The sequence below is a fragment of the Pleurodeles waltl genome, chromosome 11 (genome assembly GCF_031143425.1).
Source record: "Pleurodeles waltl isolate 20211129_DDA chromosome 11, aPleWal1.hap1.20221129, whole genome shotgun sequence".
In the NCBI taxonomy this organism is placed as follows: Eukaryota; Metazoa; Chordata; class Amphibia; order Caudata; family Salamandridae; genus Pleurodeles; species Pleurodeles waltl.
In genome coordinates, this window is record NC_090450.1 from 111,887,077 (window position 1) to 111,909,837 (window position 22,761).

The window sequence follows — 22,761 nt, forward strand, 5'->3', positions numbered from 1 at the left end:
CTCAGAGCTACTGATCTGTTTAAAATGGTATATGTAAATTAGACCCCATTATAATTGGCTCTGACAACTGACCTATGAGACCCTAACGCATGGTAGGGCATGTAGGTTTAGGGACCACAGTATAGTTAGTGCACCCATAGGTGCACTTCTGTGGTGACCAGTGTTGTAAAGGAAGGCCTGTCTTGCTGGCTGCTTTTAAGTTAAAATTAACCCCAAAGTTGACTTTGGAAATAAAAGTATTTGAAAGTCTGAAACTACCTTATTTTTGCATATGTGTCACCCCTAAGGTCTACCCTAGGTTGAGTGCAGTGTAAATATAAGCAGAGACTTTGTAAAATATGTTTTATAAGCCCTGGTAATGGAAAAAAAGCCAAATTTGTTTTCCCCATTGTAGTCAATCGGCTCGACAGGCTAACATTTGGAGAATTTATTTTAAAATAATGAAGTCTTATTTCTAACAGAGAGGAGCTATATATATCAAATTTAGTTTCAAATGAAAGGTTATAATTAGGTCTCCAGGTTTTATGGTATGTATTTTTAACACTTCTGTCTGTATCTATCCATATTTATTTTTTGGCAATCTTATCAGTATTCATCCATATTTATTTACTGTTCTGTGAATAAATGAAGGTGTAAAATGGTATATTTCCACATTTATTTAACTAATAAACATGCACTTATACTTTGATGCCTGTTGTGTTTTAGCTAATTAAGCAGCCAAAATCAACACAACAATCCACCCACAAGTAAATATTAGCATTATACTACAAATGCAGGTTAACATATGTTGCAATGTAAGGAAATCTCATCTTGTTTTTAACTTTCCATGCCATCTCTATGCCATCTATCTGCCCAGCGGTTGGCTTGGAACTGATGAAAACAGTATGGAAAGTCACTCAAAAGAAACAGATTTTTCTGTATTTTTCCATTTTTAAGAATAAATACAGACATGAAACACTATGGGCCTGATTATAACTTTGGAGGAGGGTGTTAATCCGTCCCAAATGTGACGGATATACCATCCGCCGCATTACGAGTTCCGTAGGATATAATGTACTCGTAATACGGCGGGTGGTATATCCGTCACATTTGGGACGGATTAACACCCTCCTCCAAAGTTGTAATCAGGCCCTATGTTTTCTATCTGTATTTATCTGTAAAAATCAGTAAAAACGGAAAACAGGGAGCCTTAGTTATAATAAATCTAACAATTTGCAAAGGTTGAATGTATTATACCTAGCACAGAGAAGGAGTTTTAAAACTCTAATTCAGCCTTGTATGCCCTTTCCTGATTGGTCAGCCCCTGGCAGCCTGAGCCAAGCTACCTTAATGAGGTGTGAAGTAACCTGGGCTGAGGCAAAGGAAGCATTTGGTGCAGCGAGAACTGCTGTAGCAGATAGCAGAGCAGGATGGTGGAATAGTAGCCAGATTGGTCTTCAAAGAAGGGACTTTGGACAGAAACTGGACCACCCCATTCCTGCTTCCCCAGACAGATGGGACTGCAATCTACCTGCTGGAAGAAGATATTGGAGAAAAAGGACTGGCCAATCGCAATGGAGCATGAGTCCGATACAAAACGTTATTGAACCCAGTCGGCTTTTAGCTTCAAGAAATTCTAGGAAAAAGTTGCTTAAATAGTGGAAGTTCAGTAGAACAAGGCTGTAGGCGATGTCAGATGAGGAGATGTCATCAGGTAGCTGCTGGTTGAAGCTGCACTGCAGATTTCCATGTTTGGACTCAATCTCTTTATAGGAAGTTACAAATCTCCAGCGTAATGAGGCTTGAGGCTTTAGCTGATGAGGGTTCCATGAGCCGGATACCCCTTCTGTGAAAAACCGCTGAGCAGGATTTGCTGCTGTTGCGAAGAGCGTAGAGGGAGCAGTCGCAAATTCAGGCTGACCAATGATGCGCCTTGGGCAGATAGACAAACAGTTTGGTCCCTAAATCATTTGAGATTTCAGGCACAAATTGATTTTGGCTATCGGGGTACTTTTAGCACCCTTCTCAAGGGTCCAGGACATGGGAGGCCCCACTTGGATGGTTGGGACTCACTCAGGTATGGTGCAGGTGTGGGTTCAAGAGGGTTGGAGACTTTTCTGTCACTAAGGCTGTGATCAGGAGGCCAACTTAAAGCCTTTAGAGTCACTCCAGTACTCCTATGTTCAAGAAGTGGTACAGTGCTCAAGCAGCAGGGGAGACATCGGAAGGTCAAGCCAGGCTTCAGGTGGCAAATCTGTCCTTCCAGGTACAGCAAAATAGTCTCCTGAAGCACACAGGAGGCTACGTCAGCAGGTGGTCCTCTGAGAGTCCTGCTGCAGGTCCAGGAATTAAACTGAAGAGTTGGTCTAAGAGTCCCATGCTTACACCTGACTGATTCTTTGAAGTAGAAGTTTCTAGAGAATTCATTGTGAAGTGCTTAGAATTTCCTACCTCCCCTGCCCTTGCTTCAGTCTTCCTGCATGTACAATGAAGTGAGGTGAAGTTCTTTGTGTGAGAGCAGGGCACTGCCTATTGAATTGCAAGCGGGACTGTGCTCAGCTCCCCCCATCCTTCCAGTGATGGCTCGTCAAGATATACATAATCCCTCTATAGCGTGGCTGTTTGGGAAGAATAAACAAAGTCCACCTTCAAACTATACCTAAACATGTGACCCAGGAACATGCCACAGACACTAATCAGGACAGAAAAATGCTAACTTTCTAACTTTACCATTAAAGAGGATTTGTAATTACAGGACCTGCTCCAAATCAAAACCTAGCACTTATTAAGTGTAATAAGGCAACCCAATGTTTCCAATGGTAGAGGTAGGCTTCATTATGTCACAAAAAATGTTTGAGAGTTTTTCACTACCAGGACTGAATCCTGCCCATTGTGCTGCCTAGAGCCTACCATAGGGGTGACTTATATTTGAAAAAGAGCGGTTCAAGGCTTGGCAAGGGGATTATTTTGCCAAGTCAAATTGGTAATATAAAACTGCATCCAGACTGCAATGGCAGTGGGCAACGGGCGGTGCAATGGGCATTTTTTAAATTTAGTGTACAGGCCTGTGGTAAATGGTGTACCACTTTTCTAGATACCTAGAAGCAAAAAATAAATATGGCAATCAGATATAAGCCAATGTTGCCATATTTGTGGGAGTGAGCACAAACACTTTAGTTCTAGTTAGCAGTTCTAAAGTGGACAGAGTCCGAAGGCCAACAAAAATGAGTTCAGAAAAAATAGGAGGGTGAAGGCAAAAGGTTTTGGGGAAGACCACCATTAGTCTGACTGGTCATTAGTGAGAGCCACAAGGGCTATATGATATTTCCTGGCAAGGCTTTGCTGCTTCTACATCACAACCACACCTTTGCTGTTCAGGGCACTAGTTCTTGCCATGAAGGTACCCTTCATAGCATCCATATGATTCTCTAACAACTTACGTCCTTGATGCAAGAACTGGATAGAGGAATTGATGACCCCTAACACAGTGCCACCATCACTGATGCTTGATGCAGAAGGCTTTTGTTGATTGCTCTTCTGCATCATAATATAAGCAATTTCAGCTAAGCAGGCATCAATTACAGTATATGGAGCCAAGAATGGCCTATGCCAAGCCCTTACTGGGGGAGAGACACCACCAGACCCTAGAGTACATGATAAAGTCTCTAGCTTCAACTTGACTGTTTCTATCATATGCTGCTGGACCCTCACCACTCTCCACTGAAAGCTGACTTGCAGGTCATCAGGATCCCTGCTAGGGTTAGAGTGAGCAGCTCTATGTGAAACAGGCTGGGTTGGTTTTCTTGGAGACCCAACAACATCTTCTTCTACTCCAAAGATTAGGGAAGAACAATCATTAGTGTCCATGAGCTGTTTGACAGTGTCCTCATCCATGGGGGTAAGTAGAAGTCGGGGTCAGGATTCCCATTGTAGACAGGCTGTTTTAAAGGAGAGGTGGGTCTTACCTCTAAAAAAAATGAGTTAAAGTTAGCATTCTACAGATTTTGTATTAGATATTGATCTTGTTGGTGTATTCTAACACACATTTGTTAATTTCCTCATACAATGGAAAATTGCTAATATAATTAGCTACATGGCACTATGGCCAGATTGTGGGCTAGGCCAAAGTCATCACTATGTGCAGGAGCTGTAATTTACCATCCTCATGGGTTAAAATGGAAATTTGCACTTGTAAGTGCAACAGCGTACCAAGTTGAAACACATGTGTTATGCTTATAAATCACTGCATAGTTTTTATATCAGACATGCTAAGCATTTTTATACACAAATTAGATTAACCCGGGATCTCCAACCTTTTCTGTAGAAAAAGTTACTTATGTTCAATGAAAGTCCCCCAGGGCTATGAATATAATTAGAACTTTAATACTGACCACACCCGGCAAGTTTACATGTTTGTTTTAAATATACACTTTTCAGTTTTTATACGCTGGGTTGCACACGGGAGAGCTACTTATGTTTAGCTCGAAGCTACTAGTATCTCACAAGCTACTCTTTGGAAAACATGGATTAACTGATCCAACAACAAAACAATCACATCAGTGTTGTGTTCCTTGCCTCTTGACATTGATACACACACATGTATATTACCTACAGCTAGTAGAGAATCATGTTGGATGATGACCAATAAAATATGATAATAAATTGAGCAAAATATAGCTCCTCACCCTTTCTTACATTGCAGGAACAGTCAACCCCCTTGATGCTCCAAACGTGTTGTAAGATCTGATCAAATTGTGTATTTTACTCTACTTGTATATATGAACATGGAATTTGAAATGTGCCACACAGCTGTAAGTGTGTCATTGTGGATGTATGATACCTATATGCGTATTTAAGTTTTTGTGTCATGACTGAGATTACACAGACATATGTCTGAAATCATACTATCATAACCTCTGTGTATGTATCAGCCATGTGGCAGTTGTGATGGTATGACATGACACATTCCTGCACACACACAAATAAGCCTGTTCTGCAGGCACCCTTCCACTATGCTGTCAGGTGGCAACTGTGGATATAGGCTGCACCCAGTACAGCACAGATAGGTGATATATGTATATTGATACCGTATCATTATTTGTTGAGTTCAACTCCTCCTGGACTTCTATCCTCCTCCTGGCCTCACTTCTGTATTCAGGCTCCTGTCCAGTTTTGTCTTGAATTTGGGATCATGCCACCTTTTTTGCGGTGACCTGTGAGATCAAAATGTGGCTTTCCTCCTCTATAAAATTAACGTTGCACCTCCATTTGCACTGCAGGGCAGCCCCATCTTCTGAGTTGGTCCCCTCCTAGCTTGATGAAGCCCCTTCCATTCCTCCAAAAAGGATACCTGTGTGTAGTCAAATCTGACATTCAATACAAATTTGCTTCATGCAAGTTGGTGTTGTTTTATACAGCAGTGCATTGAAACTTCGACTTTGCATCACACTATGTGATGCACCTCCTGCACTTCTGTAATGGGGCACCGTAAAGTAAATACAGCACATTCATGATGCACAAAAGTAAAGTGACACAGAACACTGCATTCTTAAACAGTGCTACAGAACGAATCACTTTGGGAGTCATAGTCAATATGGGCTTTAGTTTGATTGGGTGCACAGCCTGAACAATGATGTAGATTTGTTTGAAGAACCATACACTGATATTTGTAAAAAAAAAAAAAAAAAGCCCTGGAACAGAGCTGTGCAAACACTCTGGCAGTAAAAGAGTTTGCAAGGATGCGTCCGCAAACTATTTCTGTACTCCTACTTCTATTGGTGGCTTGAAATTTCTGCTGCTGCACTTTCAACAGACATGATTATATAGCATAGTTGAGAATGTCCTGCAGGTAAGTGGTGATATTAGATTTGAATTAATGGCATGGAACAGCCCAATATAAAAAAACAGCACATAACAGAGCAAAACTCAACCCAATGTATCCCAATCATACATGGCAAAATGGAACAATAAAGAGGCAACTGCTATTAACTTTTTATAGCACTATGGCAGGTCATGATAATTTAGCTGGAAAACAGATAGAGCAACATGCATTGTACTTCTAAATGCTCTTTACCACAAGAGAACATGCTGAGAGTGTTGCTATTGGATAGGGTATATAACAAAATAAATGTTCTCTATTCTTCTATTCTCCTATCCTTAATCCAAAGAAAACATTTCTGTCAAAGCATATATCAAAAGAACAAAAAAAATATTTAAGGGATAGTACAAATCACAAATGTGATGTAATGTATAAAAGATAAAAAGAAGGGCATATATTACATTAAAAAGTAACACAAGGTATAGGGAAGAGACGGGTTGAGGTGAAAATGTATTTTAGCCAAGGTTTTCCTGTTCCTCTGAGATATTTCCTGCAGAAACTAGTCTCACATTTTAGAAATAACATAAGAATTTGCTACTCTAATATTTCACAAAAGTTTACAAAGTTTGTCCAATGCAAAATTAGAAAATTTCAAAAGACTTTGCAAGTAGAATAACATTTTTCCTAAGTCTACTTTTTCACTCTATTTGAACCCAAAGAAAGATGATGACAAGATTTAGCCATTTTATTGTGTTGAGGATTTACTTAGATCAGTGCATCAAGGATTTATGTCTAGTTCCCTTCTCTAGGAGATTTCATCATTCTGGTGAAAAAACTTCAGCCTGGTCAATCACAAATTATTTCTACTTTTAGCAGTTCAAAGATTATCGCACCTAACTAGCTATATCTAATATATATTTGCTTGTGGGTCACTCAGTAGACTAAGGGGGTAATTTCAACCCTGGCGGTACAGGACCGCCAGGGCTGAAATGACGGAAGCACCGCCAACAGGCTGGTGCTGCTTCCAAGGTCATTACGACCGCGGCGGAAGCGCTGCGGTCGCCCCGCCGGGGCCGGCGGTTTCCCGCCACAATGGCCCTGGCGGTAGTAATCCGCCACGGCAGCGCTGCTAGCCGCGCTGCCCAGGGGATTATGAGTCCCCCTACCACCAGCCGCCAGGAAAAGGCTGGCAGTACGGGGAGTCATGGGGCCCCCTGTCAGGGCCCCATGCGGCTTTTGAAAAGAGCGACGGGTGCAACTGCACCCGTCGCACGGCCACAACTGCACCCTTCGCACGGCCACAACACCACCGGCTCCATTTGAAGCCGGATCCCATGTTGCAGCCTACATCCCTGCTGGGCCGGCGGGCGGAAACTCTGTTTCCGCCGCCGGCCCAGTGAGGATGTCATAATGGGCAACGCGGGAGTGCGGCCGCATTGGCGGCCGCACGGTGGTTACAACTTGGCAAATGTTGTAATGAGGGCATAAGTGTTTAGGTATCTGTAAAAAAGTCTTCTGTGCAATGTATAAAACATTATTAGACTATCTAAGGACACATCAGTCTTGTACTTAGCTATTTTAATACAACACAAAATTACAACTGCATTAACAAAGAAATGCCTGTTAAGTGAAAATGGATTGTGTGGCTTATATTTTCATAAGAGCATGGAAATCCACACGGGTGTATCCAACTCAAGTGGCAGAAAGAGATAACTTAAAGGCGAGGCTTGCTTTGGAAGTTTAGAAAAGGTAAGTATTATACAGAGTTGTAGAGAATTAAATCCGTCCCCACCTTGGAAATGGATGGATATTTACTGTAGCATTGGGATGGTAGAACACCACTCCAAGGTGGGAAGGAGAAAACATAATTGATGAAGATGTTGTAGAAGGCTTTCTCAATGGAAAAAAATGTTTCTCACTTGAGGAGAAAAGATAATATAAAGAATGTATGTTTGCACAGAGAGCTCCATTTGCCTTTTGTAGGGTTCTCGGCTATTGAGAAATGCACATGGAGAAGAGAAGTTTTAAAAAAAAGTCACAATAGGTCCAGATGTACACCTGGAAAACTGTACCTAAGGCATAATTTTCAGAAACAAATGACAAAACACATCTATGCGGAGACGTGGTTCACTCTTAGTACATTTACATTTTTTAAAGTATAGATCCTACAATATTGCTGAGAGTTTATTCAAATATGATTTCTGATCATATTGCATATCCATATGGTTTAGTATATTATTACGCCCTGTTCTATAGGTCATATGCAGAAACACTAAATTAAAACAAACAGATTCACCAATTTATTGATGTAATAGAAATGCAGGCAATAATAATCTGTGCTACAGTATCTAAAAAAAAATTACCTAAAAACTGGGGAAAAACTACTGCAAAGTATCAAAATGAGCACTGTGGCAAAGAGAACCTTTGTGTGGGAACTCCTAACAACATTGGATGGATACGTTCCTATGGCTGGCACCAGGGCCAACCACACAAGTGGCACAGCATTTGTATCAGCAGAAATGGGGCAATGCTGGGTAGTAGAAATTATGTGGATTCCTGTATATTCTGGAAGTTTCCATCACACTGATGTGAGGAAGATGTGTTTTAATCAAGAGGGTTGCAGAGCATTGTGGGTAACAAAATGGTTTGGGATGGATGCAATGGATGCGAAGCACACCACTCTGGACATCTGAAATTCAGAACTGTCTGGGTCTGCTAGGTTTTTTCATGAGACAGCCTACCCAAGCTGAAAAACTGCAGCTGTTCACCATTTTAAGTAGGATGATACTGGGAGTTAGTCAAACACTCCTGGCCCATTTGTAAAAAACAACACACAACAGAATCAAGTAGCCTCTTGCTTGCCATTAGGATGAGATGTTGGGAACAGACATAGGTGGTCATTCTGACCCTGGCGGTCTTTGACCGCCAGGGCGGAGGACCGCGGGAGCACCGCCGACAGGCCGGCGGTGCTCCAATGGGGATTCCGACCGCGGCGGTAAAGCCGCGGTCGGACCGGCACCACTGGCGGGGTCCCGCCAGTGTACCGCGGCCCCATTGAATCCTCCGCGGCGGCGCAGCTTGCTGCACCGCCGCGGGGATTCCGACCCCCCCTACCGCCATCCAGATCCCGGCGGTCGGACCGCTGAGATCCGGATGGCGGTAGGGGGGGTCGCGGGGCCCCTGGGGGCCCCTGCAGTGCCCATGCCACTGGCATGGGCATTGCAGGGGCCCCCGTAAGAGGGCCCCTACATGTATTTCACTGTCTGCTGCGCAGACAGTGAAATACGCGACGGGTGCAACTGCACCCGTCGCACAGCTTCCACTCCGCCGGCTCGATTCCGAGCCGGCTTCCTCGTGGAAGCCTCTTTCCCGCTGGGCTGGCTGGCGGTCTGAAGGCGACCGCCCGCCAGCCCAGCGGGAAAGTCAGAATTACCGCCGCGGTCTTTCGACCGCGGAACGGTAACCTGACGGCGGGACTTTGGCGGGCGGCCTCCGCCGCCCGCCAAGGTCAGAATGAGGGCCTTACTGTATCCCCATTTTTGAGGGGGAGGGGGCATGCCCATGGCCATGCTGTGCAGCCTTCACTCCTACAAAACACAAAGTAATCCCTTGTGGTTAGCGGGCTTCCCGTCCCCCCCCCCCCCAGGGAGCAGATTGGAGTAATTGCCCCCATATGCCACCCTGGGAGCGGTAGATGGGGGTAATTACCCCCATCAGCCCCCCCCCTTGGGCAGGAAGACTGTTTCTCTTTTTTGGGGGTGAGGGCATGGCCATGCTGAGCAGCCCCCACCAATAAAAATACAACTGTCCTCCCTGGTTTCTAGTGAGATTTCTGTCCCCTGAGGGCAGGGGCAGAAAGACTGTTTCCATTTTTTTTTGGGGGGGCATGGCCATGCTGGCAACAATCACTGATACAAATAAAAAAGTAATCCCTGTGTCTAGTGGGTTTTATGCCCCCCAGGGAGCATATTGGGGTAATTGCCCTATCTTCCCCTCTGGGGATAGAAGGACTGTTTCCCTTTATTTTAGAAGGTGGGGGCATGGCCATCCCCAGGCTGGGCAAGCCCTGCCAATGAAAATAAATAATTAGTAATCCCTGGGTATAGTGGGCTTTTTGCCACTAGGGGCAGTTGGGGGTTATTGCTTCATCTGCCCCCAGCGGGGCAGAACGACTGTCTACCATTTTTGGAGGGTGGGTGGAAGGCCAATGCCATGCTAGACAGACCCCACATCTACATATAAAAATAATTGTATTTTTCTGCCCCCTTAGGGCAGTTTGGACTGCAAATATGGCTCCTTGGCCCCGGGTGGGGCAGAAAATGGCAACAAAATTCACCATCAATGGGGACCCTTGCCGAAGGGACGCTCCCCAACGTACATCTTTTTAAATACCTGGTGTCTTGTGGTATTCTCACCCTCTGGGGCAGATTGGCCTGAAAATAAGGCCAATATACCAGAGGAGGCAGAAAACAGCCAAAATAATCACCCCATATTAGTGAGCGACCCTTGCCTAAGGAACTGCTCTCTGTTAAGCAAAGAAATCCCTTGTGTCTAGTGGATCACCCTCCTGCTTGGGGGTCATCCTCCTTGGGTGATCTCCAAGCAGTAATACACTTGGGAAAGGTACCACTGGAAAGGGGACATTCTCCCCTATCCAACAATACCTCTCCTGTGTGCTTTGGTGCTTGGGCGCTGAGATATCCCCTCGAGGACCTAAGCAGAGAAAGTGAAATGAGCTGATCAGCTCATTTTCCTTTCACTTTTAACGTAATGACATCATGGCACCATGCCACTCAAAAAAGAAAATGCCTTGTGCAGCAGATACTGAGGCTGAAAAATGAAAAAGGAAATCTTTCTTCTGTGAACAGCAGAGGAATTTGGTTGTCATGTGCAGAGGACAAAACGGTTCCATCCTCAGCACACTCCCACTGTGACTGAGGACAGAACTGTTCCGTCCTCAGCATAGACGGGATTAAACACACAAGGATGTCTAAACAGTGATGAAGGATAAAGAATGGAAAGGAATAAGCAACATTAAAATACAGAAGTTGCCCAAGAGCTCTAGCGCTGACATGGTCTTTTTGGTCAAATGTGTAGTTGTGATCAAGTAAAAGGCTGTCAATCACAGTACACCAGTGGGCTGGCTCATTGCATGATAAAGAGGGCTGAAAACAATCCACTCTATTTGCAAATATGTGTGACTTTTTAGTTACTGTTTTTTAATTAAATGAGGGTGATGAGACAGCTAAAGCTGCTTCCACACCAGGCATAAATGTACAGTGCTAACTCAATAAATGCAATATATTAACCTAAATCCTCTGTTTCCAGCCAGCCAAAGATGCACCATCCTGTTATTATCCAGATAATCATGGGTACTCTGTGGCTAATATTGTGGAAACCGCAACCGGTTTAACAGCTGATATACAAAATCCCACTGGGTTTCTTTTCCATTATGAGTCACGTTCTACCCCCATCACTGCACTTCGACTTTCGATGACATATCATGAAAATAACATGCTGCAGTTTAAGGTAATGTTAATTTAATGGATGCATGAGCTTGTATTTATTGATGAAACGTTTTTGGGGAGAATTGTCATAACTGTTTATTCATGCTGATTTTATATTACCTGCTTATAGTACATGTTCACTTTGGGATGCTATCATTTAAAAATTAGCATCATTATTAATCTGAAATTATATGCCAGCTTTGAAAGCTGCTGTCGGTCTATTTTAGATTTATTTCTACTGAAAATGTGTGATATCCATGCTGAGGAAATAACAACGAAACAGCGACAGGAGTTGGGGTTCATGCTATATTGCTGTGATATTCTGTTTACACTTCCATGTGAGATATTATAAGGAGTGCACAGAGTGTGAGTCATGCAGACAGTGAGGAGGCTATATTGTATCTGACTGGAGGAGATGGATTAGTTATTCATACTTTGAAAAGAAAGGCCAGTTGCTGTCAGGCAAGAGGCTACAGAAAAGCAGTAAGGAGGCAGTAACATAGAGCAGTTGTTATGGAAAACGTGGAGTCAGAGAAGCACCAGAGGTCAGGTTTTCTTCTAGTGTAGAGATCATTGATTTACGAGCATAGAGCTGACACTTTACTAATAGTGCACCTCTGCACTCTTTTCAAGGGGTTTGGGTTCTTTATTGCTTTGAATTCCACTATATTTGGCAGAAAAGGATGGTGTCCATGAAGGACTGGAGGGATTTGCATAATGGGGGCATTGTCTCCTGGGAAACCTATATATTTCAGGTATTCAATCTTTATGTTTGAAGAAAAGATTATTAAATAGCATAGCAATCTGTAGTACGTCATCACAGTGAATAGATCTTATAATCAACAGTTGAGATATTAATAATGATAGTTTGAGCATTGTACACAAGCTGGAACAAAGAGAAAAGAAAGAGAAATAAAAAGAAGAAAAAAGATGTTGGGGAATTATAACAGGTGAGGGAAAATATTTGAACAATATAAATCTTTAAAATTGCATTAGATAGTTTTGAAATACATGTACTGATAGTCACATAATCTGAATATGCAAGCAGGTTTCAGAACCTCTTCAGTTGAAGGGTGATGTGTAATAGATGAACAAGCAAATAATTCTATAAATGGTGACAAATAGATTCACTTTGTATAGCTAAAGCCAAGGGTCTAAATGATTGTTGTCACATATAGCATTCTGCCATGCCTGAGAAGAAGTAGCTGATGTGTCCTTCCAATTTTTAATATTTTTTTTAAGGGAACAGCCATTAGTAAATACATAATAGCCACAGGATATAAAGAACACTCCCAATTTCTAATAAACCACCAAGAAATAAATTTGGGTAGGAAAAAAAATATTAGTGCGAAAAATGTCATTAGGTTGTTGCAACATTGTGTGTACGAATTGATGTATGACAGAGCCTGAGAAAGGCATGTGAGGAATATTAGCTGAGAGAGCATTACATGACCAACAATTAATAGCATTGGTGGAATTTGTCTTATTCAATGAACAAGGAGAAATCAGGAGTCTATTATACATGAAAAATTAAGTTTGAATTAAGTTTGCCACTCTAATGGATTAAAGTATTTTGTTCCATACATCAAAGTCATATTTGCATTGTAATTCAATTTGTGTTTTGTCTTTGGAAACATTTGGATTCATTAAGGGCTTTGCAAAGTATAGATGCTGAAGCGGATACTGTAATGAGGTATGGAAAAGGTACATCTGGGATATCTAACCAAGGTGTGGAAGAAAGGCTTTGTAATATGTGTAAAATAGTACCCTGTAATAATGCATATTTGTGAGCAAGGGGTGTGTTAAGGAAAAGTGCAATTGCCCCTGTTGGAAAGATATGCATGCATCATTTACAATAAATAGATTAACCCATAAAAGGCCTTTGTTTCACCAGTATTTCCAACTTTGGACTGGTTAATTTTATATACCATAATGAAGAGTTTAGAAATGTCTCCAAATCTGTGGAATTAACATTGGAAATGGGACATAATGTTTTATGTAATTTTATATGAGTAGGAAGAGTTAGGTATGAAGGTTTCTGTGTAAATGTTAAACATTATTTAAATGGGAAGGAATGGAGAAAAAACAACTCAGTTCATAAAGAGGAGTATTGGAACTGCCACCCATATTAAGATATTTGTAATGATCCAAAAATAAAGTAGTTTGATAAGAATGAAAGCTGGGAAAATGAACTGCACCCATTTCTTTAGGATAACATAGTTCAGTAAAGGACATCTGAGTCTTTTTACTTTGAATTTAGATAAGTTGGTTTGTATTGTTTTAAAATTGTGGCCTGAAATCAATACTGAAAACAACAATGGGATGTATCATTTTAGTAGAATCCAATCCACCCCACCAAGATAATAATAATGGATTCCATCTATATGTTAAAGATAAAAGTGTTGTAATAATTGCAGAAAGATTAACAGAAACCATATATTTAAAATTATTTGTAAACCATAATTCCAAATATTTAATTTTCATGGGAGACCAGGCAAAATTGATGCCAGAAAGGTTGTGTTTAAAACTAAACTTATTAGGAGGGAGAATTTCACATTTGGCAGAGTGTACTTTATTGCCTGAAACCATAGCAGAATTATTTACCTTAGTTGGGAAAGCTGGTAGAGAAGAGAATGGATTAGATATGAGCATCATAACGTCATCGACATCTGTCACAAAATGAATCTGTTTCTCACCATAATGAAATCTTGTAAAATCTGCAATATGTCTAATTTTCAGTAAGATGGGTTCAAAAGCAAGAATAAAAAGAAGATGAAAAAGAGGACAACTCTGTCCAACTCCACTGTATAACAAAAAGCAAGAAGATATTAAACCATTTAGATATGTCAAAGCTGTTGGGGCTGTGTATAAAAGAGAAACTAAATTAATAAAGTCAGAACCTGAACCAAACAATGTAAGCAAATGAAAGATTAAAAAAAACACCTCATCTAATCAAATGTTTTTTTATAGCTTCCAATGAGTGCTTATATTTATGAGACTTACATTATATATAAAAATAATATGGTGTTCTTTAATAGATGCCTGCCTTCAACAAAGTCTGTTGACATTTATTTTGATGCTCATTCAGTTTAGGGAACAATAATTCAAGGTGAAGAGCAATAGGTTGCAAAAAATGTTACAATCTAGATTGACTGGAGATCTTGATTAATACTTTTTACATAGTTTAGGGTTCCTACCCTCTTTGGGTATTAAACAGATCAGTGCATCTTGAATTGTTCTCTTTAAAGTTTTATTTCTGATAAAGATAGAAAACAATTTGAATATTCTTGGTCTAACAAGTTTGGAAAAATAAAGATAAATTCAATTGAAAAGCCATCTGGACCAGAATCTTTTCATTGTTAATCAAGTTCATGGCTTTAAGATCTCAGTTGTTTTAATGTCTTCCTCCCGATGGGAGAAAGCAATGGACATTTCAAATTCTTTTGGAGTAGACAGTAAATATTTTGAAATTGAGGTTGCTGAAGAGGTTTATTAAGGTGTGTAGATTGTAAAATATGTATGTTGAATACCACCAAAATTTCAGAATCTTGAAGAAGTGAAACATTATTGTTGTTATAAGTGATTCAATATTAATTCTCTCTGTTTTGATCTTCAGAATTTTGGCTAGTTTACATGCATTGTTTTGCACTACTATTTTGCAAGTCGTCTAAGTGAATAAGATGCTGCATCATCTGTGAAATGCTTATTAAATTGGAATTCAGCTTTTCTTAATTTATCAAAACAGGTTATGAGTTTATTAGAAAAATAGGTATGTTCCAATGTTTTAATATTATGCAGAATTTCAACTGATTTTAGAACATGTAGCTTTTATTTTCTGGCTACATATAAAACTATTAAGTGCCTTTCCACAGATTTAAATGAATCCTATAAAATTTGAGGAGACCTCTCAGAGGTACCGTTAATTTTGAATAATATTTTATGAAAAGGCCCAGTAAATTAAAATGCCATTGTTTATTGCCTCGAGGATCAGATAGTAACTCTAAATCCACAAGAACCGTTGCATTATCAGATATTAGGACTTAACCAAGTTTTGAACTCAAAAGATGTGAAAAAAGAGATTGTGACAGAAATATGTGGTCTAATCTGGATGAAGTGTGCACAGTGGAAAATATGGTATATTCTATTGATGTAGGGTGAGATAATCTCTCAGCATCTAACAAAGATCATTGAGTTATCATGGAGAGGAACAATTTTTGAATAGTAGAGGGGACAAATGTTACCTTAGAATGATGGTCAATAAAAGGGTCCATAACAAAGTTGCAATCACTGCTTGAATAAAGTAATCTTTCAAGATTGGCATTGCTTAATTTATAATATCAAAACAAAAATGATTGTCTGGCTATGTAGGAGGTTATATGTTAAGGATAGAGAAAGGGATTTTATACATAGTCAGTTTAACTACATGCTTTCTCCCATCTACACCAAATTCCTGAGATAATACATGAATAATGCTTATCCTTCAATACATGAATAATCCTTTATGTTTCTGTAGCCATTGGCTTAATTGCTGAAAAAGTCAGCAAAATTAATCTCTTATATCCAAAGTTACTAAAATCAGCATAGTAAGAACTAACCTCACTTTCCATGAGGTTAGTTTTGAGGAGGGACATGTAATCTGCAAAAAAAAAAAAAGCCCCAACAAGATGTTACAAAAGGACTATATATCATTCTACCCCCTTTTCCTTACATTTGAAATTTAGTATAGTGACCCGAGTTAAAATGTACAACGTAAACAAAATACCTGGTGCTTGGATAACCTGTATTCATCCATGAAAATCTAACAAAAAGATAACTATAGGGATGTGGTGAAGATACTGTTTTCTTTTCACAGAACATGATCATTGTTTTAACAAAAACTATTACTAGCCCAGGCATTGTGACTAGTATTTCAAATGTTTCTTGTGATCACTTAAGTAGCAAAATGCCAGTCCTACATGTAAACATTCCCATGTAGGAAGCAACATAGCATATTGTGCCTTTCCGAGCCTATCGACAATGCCATTACCAACAGCAGTTCTTTGGGACACACTACAACTTTATTTCTATTTTAACACCTCTTCTGGATTTGCCCTCTTTCTCTCTGTCCTCAGTCCTGAATGCATATCTGTTTGGATATGTCATTGTTTACTCATCAGCAAATCGATCCAAAGAGCCCAACACAGAGAACATCCCTCATGCAATGAGCGTTTCCACTTTTCCAACAGGGTTTTCGATCACTGTCTTTGCCCTTTTCTCAATTTCTATGTTCCTGGCTACCCTAAAAGTGGATATTGGGTTATAGGGCTTTATATAGAGGTTGGAGGACAGGGTACTCTATTGTAGACTCACTCAAGTACCCAGTCTGCCAAACCCTTGTTTAGCCCACCTCGTTGTGCAGTGGGTAGACCTTAAGTTTACTTTCAAAAGAGACCCTATTGGCACTGTACACAGAAAACTTCCTCCAATGAACTGACAGAGTAGGGGCTTTCTGAAGGACATTACACCACTTGCTGAATGTACTGTAGACAGTATAATGGCTTCTCATTTCTGCTTTTCTCTGACAAAAGACCTAGAGGTAGGCAACAGAAAACAAATTACCCCCACACCATAGGAGATAACACAACAGAGTGTTAGAACATAATACAGTGGTTATTACAATTTTGTTTTTCAGAAACAAACACTGCTTTTGGAGATTACATCTGAAAAACAAAAAGTAGTAAACGTTTGGAGTATGGTTGTGAAAACCGATGGCAGCTGTCCCCAGTGCATCTCTGAGTGATATATTATTTTCTTGTAGTTAGGTCTCATTCATCCAAAACTACCTTACATACTTATTAATCTGTTTTATCCACTATTCTGAAAAAATATTGGGAATTATTAAAATTACAATTTTATTCATTACAGATATATGATCCGAATAATAAACGATATGAAGTGCCTATACAGTTAAACACCCCCAGCACTCCTAGTGGCAGTGAAGCAAGCAGGCTGTATGATGTTGTCATCAAGAATGATCCTTTTGGAATTCAAATTAAACGAAGAAGCACAGGTGTAATCATGTAAGTCAACATCGGGGGCATGATTTATTTTTACATTTTTAGAATCTGACAGTAAAATCATATTTGAGATGTACATTTCATAGTTAGCGCAAAGCAATATTTTCTAATATTCCCTAAATTTAAACCTTTCTAATGTTAACCATGATCTAAAACTCTTTTTCTTCTATATTTGTACTAAAAAGTAGGGTGTCCCATAGTATTCCTTTGCACTTTTTTTGTACTCAAGCTTATTGTTGCTCCCTGTTCTATCACAAACAAAAGTAAAAAAGATACTTAGCGTATTTTCCTGTTCAGAAAAATGTTCTCAATTTGAAATATTAAGATGTGCCATAAAGATATGAAAGTTGATTACATTTTGATTTTATAATCTACCGGTTTTGAAAGATGAAGGGTATAGGAACGGATCAACTTGCTCTATGTGGAGGAAGTCTCTTTAAGCCCAGAGACTGTCACATATTGAAAGAGTCAGTGCCCTGCTTGCCAAGAAACATCCATGTGATACCACTGAAATGACTTGCCCAATCTATGACCTGTCTAGTCAATTAAGTGAAGTGTTTACTGGGTCATTTTCAAGCAGTGAATTCCACCACCATCAATGCCCAAGAACAAGGATAAAATCAATGAAGGTATATGGAAAATTTGCAAAAGCAACATTTGCTGCCTATATACATGCAAGTACAAAACCACGGGAAAGTTATCAGGCCTTCACTGCCATGAATTAAACATCTGAACTTTCTTTATATTGTGTAGATGGCTTAATTCACAAAAATGAACCCCTTGGCAACATGTATTTAAATTATAACCCGAGGGAAATTGTAAACCAGGGATTGCTACAGTGAAGCTGGGGCTATGAACGAGAATAAGTGAAATTGATTGAGACTCTCATTGATAAGGACGCTGTGCAACTTAACGGTACAGATGAGAAAGACAAGATGGGTTAATAAAACTATAAATTCCCTACAAAGACATAGCCACAGAATACTAATTTTGAGTCTACTCTAGGAACTGGGGTAAAGAAGAAATTGCACAGTGGACCAGAGGACCTTTCCCATTACCAGTACTCTCTGGTTCCAAAAGGCTGTGAGAGACCACGATGTCCCAGTATGGGTCAGGATGGTGCAGAAAGCTGTCTGGCTGATTTTCTTGATCTCAGAAAGTGTAGCAGTGTTAATAACTGTCACTGCACAATTCAACAAAATCATAAAGCAAAACAGCATTGGAGTGCTTTTTTCACAAGTAAATGTGTTACTACCATGTACGCATTGTTGCCAATCTTCCCCTGGGCAGATATTAGTCAATAGGAACTCTGAGAGTACTATTTAGTTCTTTCTCAATTTAGTGTTCCAGAAGATGATCAAGAAAATTGATAAACATTGTTATTATAACCAAATGTGACCGAGTATGTTAAGAGCCAGATTGAAGCATTTATCGCTGCCAATATGGGTTAGGCAGATATACTTAGGCCTATATTTATACTTTTTTAGCGCTGCAATTGCGCCGCTTTTTTACGCAAAAACGGCACAAACCTACAAAATACCATTGTATTTTGTAACTGTGAGCCGTTTTTGCGTCAAAAAGCGGCGCAATTGTGGCGCTAAAAAAGTATAAATACGGGCCTTAGATGATAGGATTTATAAAAGAAATGTACAAATGTGTGGAGAGTGCCATATCTATGTGAATATGTTGTTCTCCTGCTCTGTCCTTGTCACGCAGTGCAGCTCAGCTTTTTTGGCTGTTGCACTGTCCTGCAGGACACCTTTCAAAATTTGTGCCATACTTTCATCAGTTCTGGACTGACAGTCTCATCTAAAACATTTACTGAAAGTTCATGTACTTTGTCCCAAACCCTGTTCATTGTGTGCATCAGGTCTTTCTACCTGTATGTAGGAGGAGTATTCACACCCTTTCTTTGTTAGCTGCTACACCCATTATTACACAGAAACTAAGCATTGCCCATTTCAGTGGCAATACTGAATAGGCATTTAATAATGTATCCTGGATTTTACTGTTTCAGTTTCTGAACAGAGTAGGATTTGTAGTGCTTTTGCACTGATCAAAAACGCAATATATTGTGTCAGTATAGTTGATATGAATGTGCTGTTTACTTTGAAAGGTGAATAGGACTGGTCTATCCACTATTGCTTTTGATGTGTTGCTTTTACAATATGTTGAGCCCCGATAGCAGCAATTACATCGCACTTTTATTCTGTGCGGCTGCAGATAGACGTTTTTAAGTTAGATTCAAGTTGAAAGAGTTAATTTGGCTTTGCACAAGAAGACAATATAAATCTTATGGAGACCTTGGTCTGCCTAATGTACATCATTGTTATTGAGCAGCACCATTATGAACAAAATTCTTGTTCAACAAACTTGTACAAGGGCATTATATAATTCACAAAACTGTCCCTTTCTCTTGAGCGGTAAATATAACATGCCATTCGTACACATGGAAATATAAGTCTAAACTCAGGTGGCATTGTTAAATTGAAGTTTAATTTCTTGTTAACTGAATATGTTTTATAAAAATACAATTGAATTTCAGCTGGGATTCCCAGGTGCCAGGATTTACCTTCAGTGATATGTTCATTCAGATTGCGACCCGCTTACCCTCAAGTTATGTGTATGGATTTGGAGAAACAGAGCATAAAACGTTTCGGCACGATCTGAATTGGCAAACTTGGGGAATGTTTTCCAAGGACCAGGCGCCTGCTGTAAGTTTTAAGCACATAAATACATTTATTTTCTTGTATATGAAGCGTTATTTAGAATATTATAAGTCGGTAAAGCACATTAAAGTTATTTTAGAAATGTAAATAGGCATGCGTAAAATATCGGATTTCAATGTTGATCAATTTTGTCTTATGTAATTGGGTATAGAAATTAAAAAGTAGATGCTGCATCACATTAAGGGGCATATTTATTTGCCTCTAGCGCCACCGGAGAGTCTCTTTACGTGATGCTCCGGTGGCACTATGCCCTGCGCTGTATTTACAAGGTGACCTTAAGCCCCTTTTTGTGGCTTAACTCCACCTTGTAAATACCGCCCCTTCACACGCAGCACTTTGCGTGGAAGGTGCGTGCAATGGGTGTTGCTGTGGCCCCATGTGTGGACATCTCCCCCACTTGCAGACCTAAGGACTGTACTCTCAAATGCCCTTTGTGAATTTCCAAAGTTGTAAACTTAAACGCTTGGTCTAAAGTTTGACCAAACGTCTAAAATTACCTTTGTGAATCGGGCCCAACATGTGTTTCACATAGAGCATTTTGGCATAAAGTTCAATATATTCAGGGCTAGATTTACTAAAGGTCTGCACTGCCCTTTCATCACACAAGATGATGGAAGAGTAACACAATTCTTAAGGGAGATTTGCCAAGCCAGGCAAAGCCATCTTGCTTGGCCTGCATGGATGGATTCTCAGTACGGAGAAATACAAGGCAGCACCTGACTGCCTTTTGTTACTCTCGGATGGGAAGGCAGGAAGTGGTTGGAGAGTAGGTTTTCCCATGCATTCATCCATGTATTTTGGTGCATTCCCAGATTTACCAAGTAAACCTAGGAATGTGCCACAATTTTACACTTTTCAGATAGAGACATAAGAAGGAGAAATATATTTATTTCTCCTCATTTTTAATTCTAAGTGTGCTGCATTCTGCAGCCCACATAGAAAGAAGAACACCCTATGGATTTTTTTCTGTGCAGGAAGATGTGCCTTCCTCCACAAACACAATCCAACCTGCAACAAGGCACCTTTTCACAGTGATGCAGGGGACACCTACATTGATGCTAGACAGCACACAGTGCACCAGCACAGATAAAGAGCAGGTTTGCTCCATATAGTATTAAATTTGGGAAGTTCCTGCTCTCTCCATTTCATGCAGTGCAGCAAGTTGTCTTGCTGCTTTGTGCTGTGTCAGATATTGATAAATCTGGCCTTCTGTTCCTTGAAGCACCTGCTGGCTCCTACATTCAGTCTTGCACACTTAAAGGTTTTTCACCTAAAAAATAGTTTCAGAATCTCAAATTAAATTACTTCAGCTAGACTTAACACCAACATATCTAATTATTTTCACTATTGTCACTATTGGATCAACAACAGAGAATGCTTATATTCCAATCAACTACCTGTAGACACTTAGGCCCTCATGACAACCCTGGCGGTCGGTGTTAAAGCAGGGAATGGAATCACAACCATGGCAGAAACCGCCAACATAGAGAGCCATTTTAACACTCCGAATGCCACGGCGGTAGAAACAAACACCACAGCGGTAACCACCAACAGACTGGCGGAAGACAAGGTTCTGCCCACTGTATTACAACACGCCTATCCACCACCTTTACCGGGGCAGTACCAACGCCATCAAAAGCACGGCGGAAACAGTACACAGAAGGGAAACCACTCACCTTTCGACTCTTTACGAACAACCAGGACGCCATGGAGCCCGAACTACAGGTCCTACCCATGTTTGTCTACCTCCTCTTGTCTCAGGAGCAGCAAAGATGCTGACGACGACCACGGTGAGTACTGCACCTAGCACACAGGGGAGGGGAAGGGGGAAAAGAGAGTGACACACACACGCAACACGCAACACCCCCACCCCCCACCCTCACCCACAACACCATACACACATACACATGCAGCAACATCACATATACACCCCGTCACCCCCAAAGGACAAAAGGAAATGATTGCAACAAGTGTAATCAATAAAATTCAGATAGGTCAAATTCAAAAATCTGTATATACAAATATGTACACCAACTACACAAGTCCGGATAGTAATGAAATCATTGTCTGTGGATCAGTGTCCCAAAATGCATGGGCGAAGCCTACACAAGATACCTGACTCGAAACGGAGAGAACACTGCAAGGGGAATCAGATGGAAAATCAACAGGCACCTCATTGGGAAGGGGCGGGGGGGCACCTCAGACGGATGAACAGATGACGCCACTGCTCCACGAGGGAGCTCCATGCCCACTGATTGGTCCTGGGGAGTGCAAAGCCACAGTCTCACAAGTCTCTCCAGTGGGTGGCCTGCCCACTGCTGTATCCTGGGGAGTGCAAATCCACAGTCTCACAAGTCTCTCCAGTGGGTGGTTTGCCCACTGCTGTATCCTGGGAGTGCAAAGCCACAGTCTCACAAGTCTCTCCAGTGGGTGGTCTGCCCACTGCTGTATCCTGGGGAGTGCAAAGCCACAGTCCACAAGTCTCTCCAGTGGGTGGTTTGCCCACTGCTGTATCCTGGGGAGTGCAAAGCCACAGTCTCACAAGTCTCTCCAGTGGGTGGTTTGCCCACTGCATTATCCTGGGGAGTGCAAAGCCACAGTCTCTCAAGTGGATAACAGTCTCCACTGGTTCTGTAGGGGGCTTTGTGCCCAGAGTGCTTCATCCTGCCAAG

General features: G+C 40.8%; 1 protein-coding gene across 1 annotated transcript in view; it reads left to right on the plus strand.

Moving 5' to 3' along the window:
• The window catches only part of SI (sucrase-isomaltase), a 632,954-nt gene that overhangs the window by 286,911 nt on the left and 323,282 nt on the right, over window positions 1-22,761 (plus strand). Inside the window, exons 26-28 of the mRNA XM_069213228.1 lie at window positions 11,126-11,326; window positions 17,209-17,363; window positions 19,906-20,074. Coding sequence (XP_069069329.1) covers window positions 11,126-11,326; window positions 17,209-17,363; window positions 19,906-20,074 — 525 coding nt within the window. The remainder of the gene's footprint in view (window positions 1-11,125; window positions 11,327-17,208; window positions 17,364-19,905; window positions 20,075-22,761) is intronic.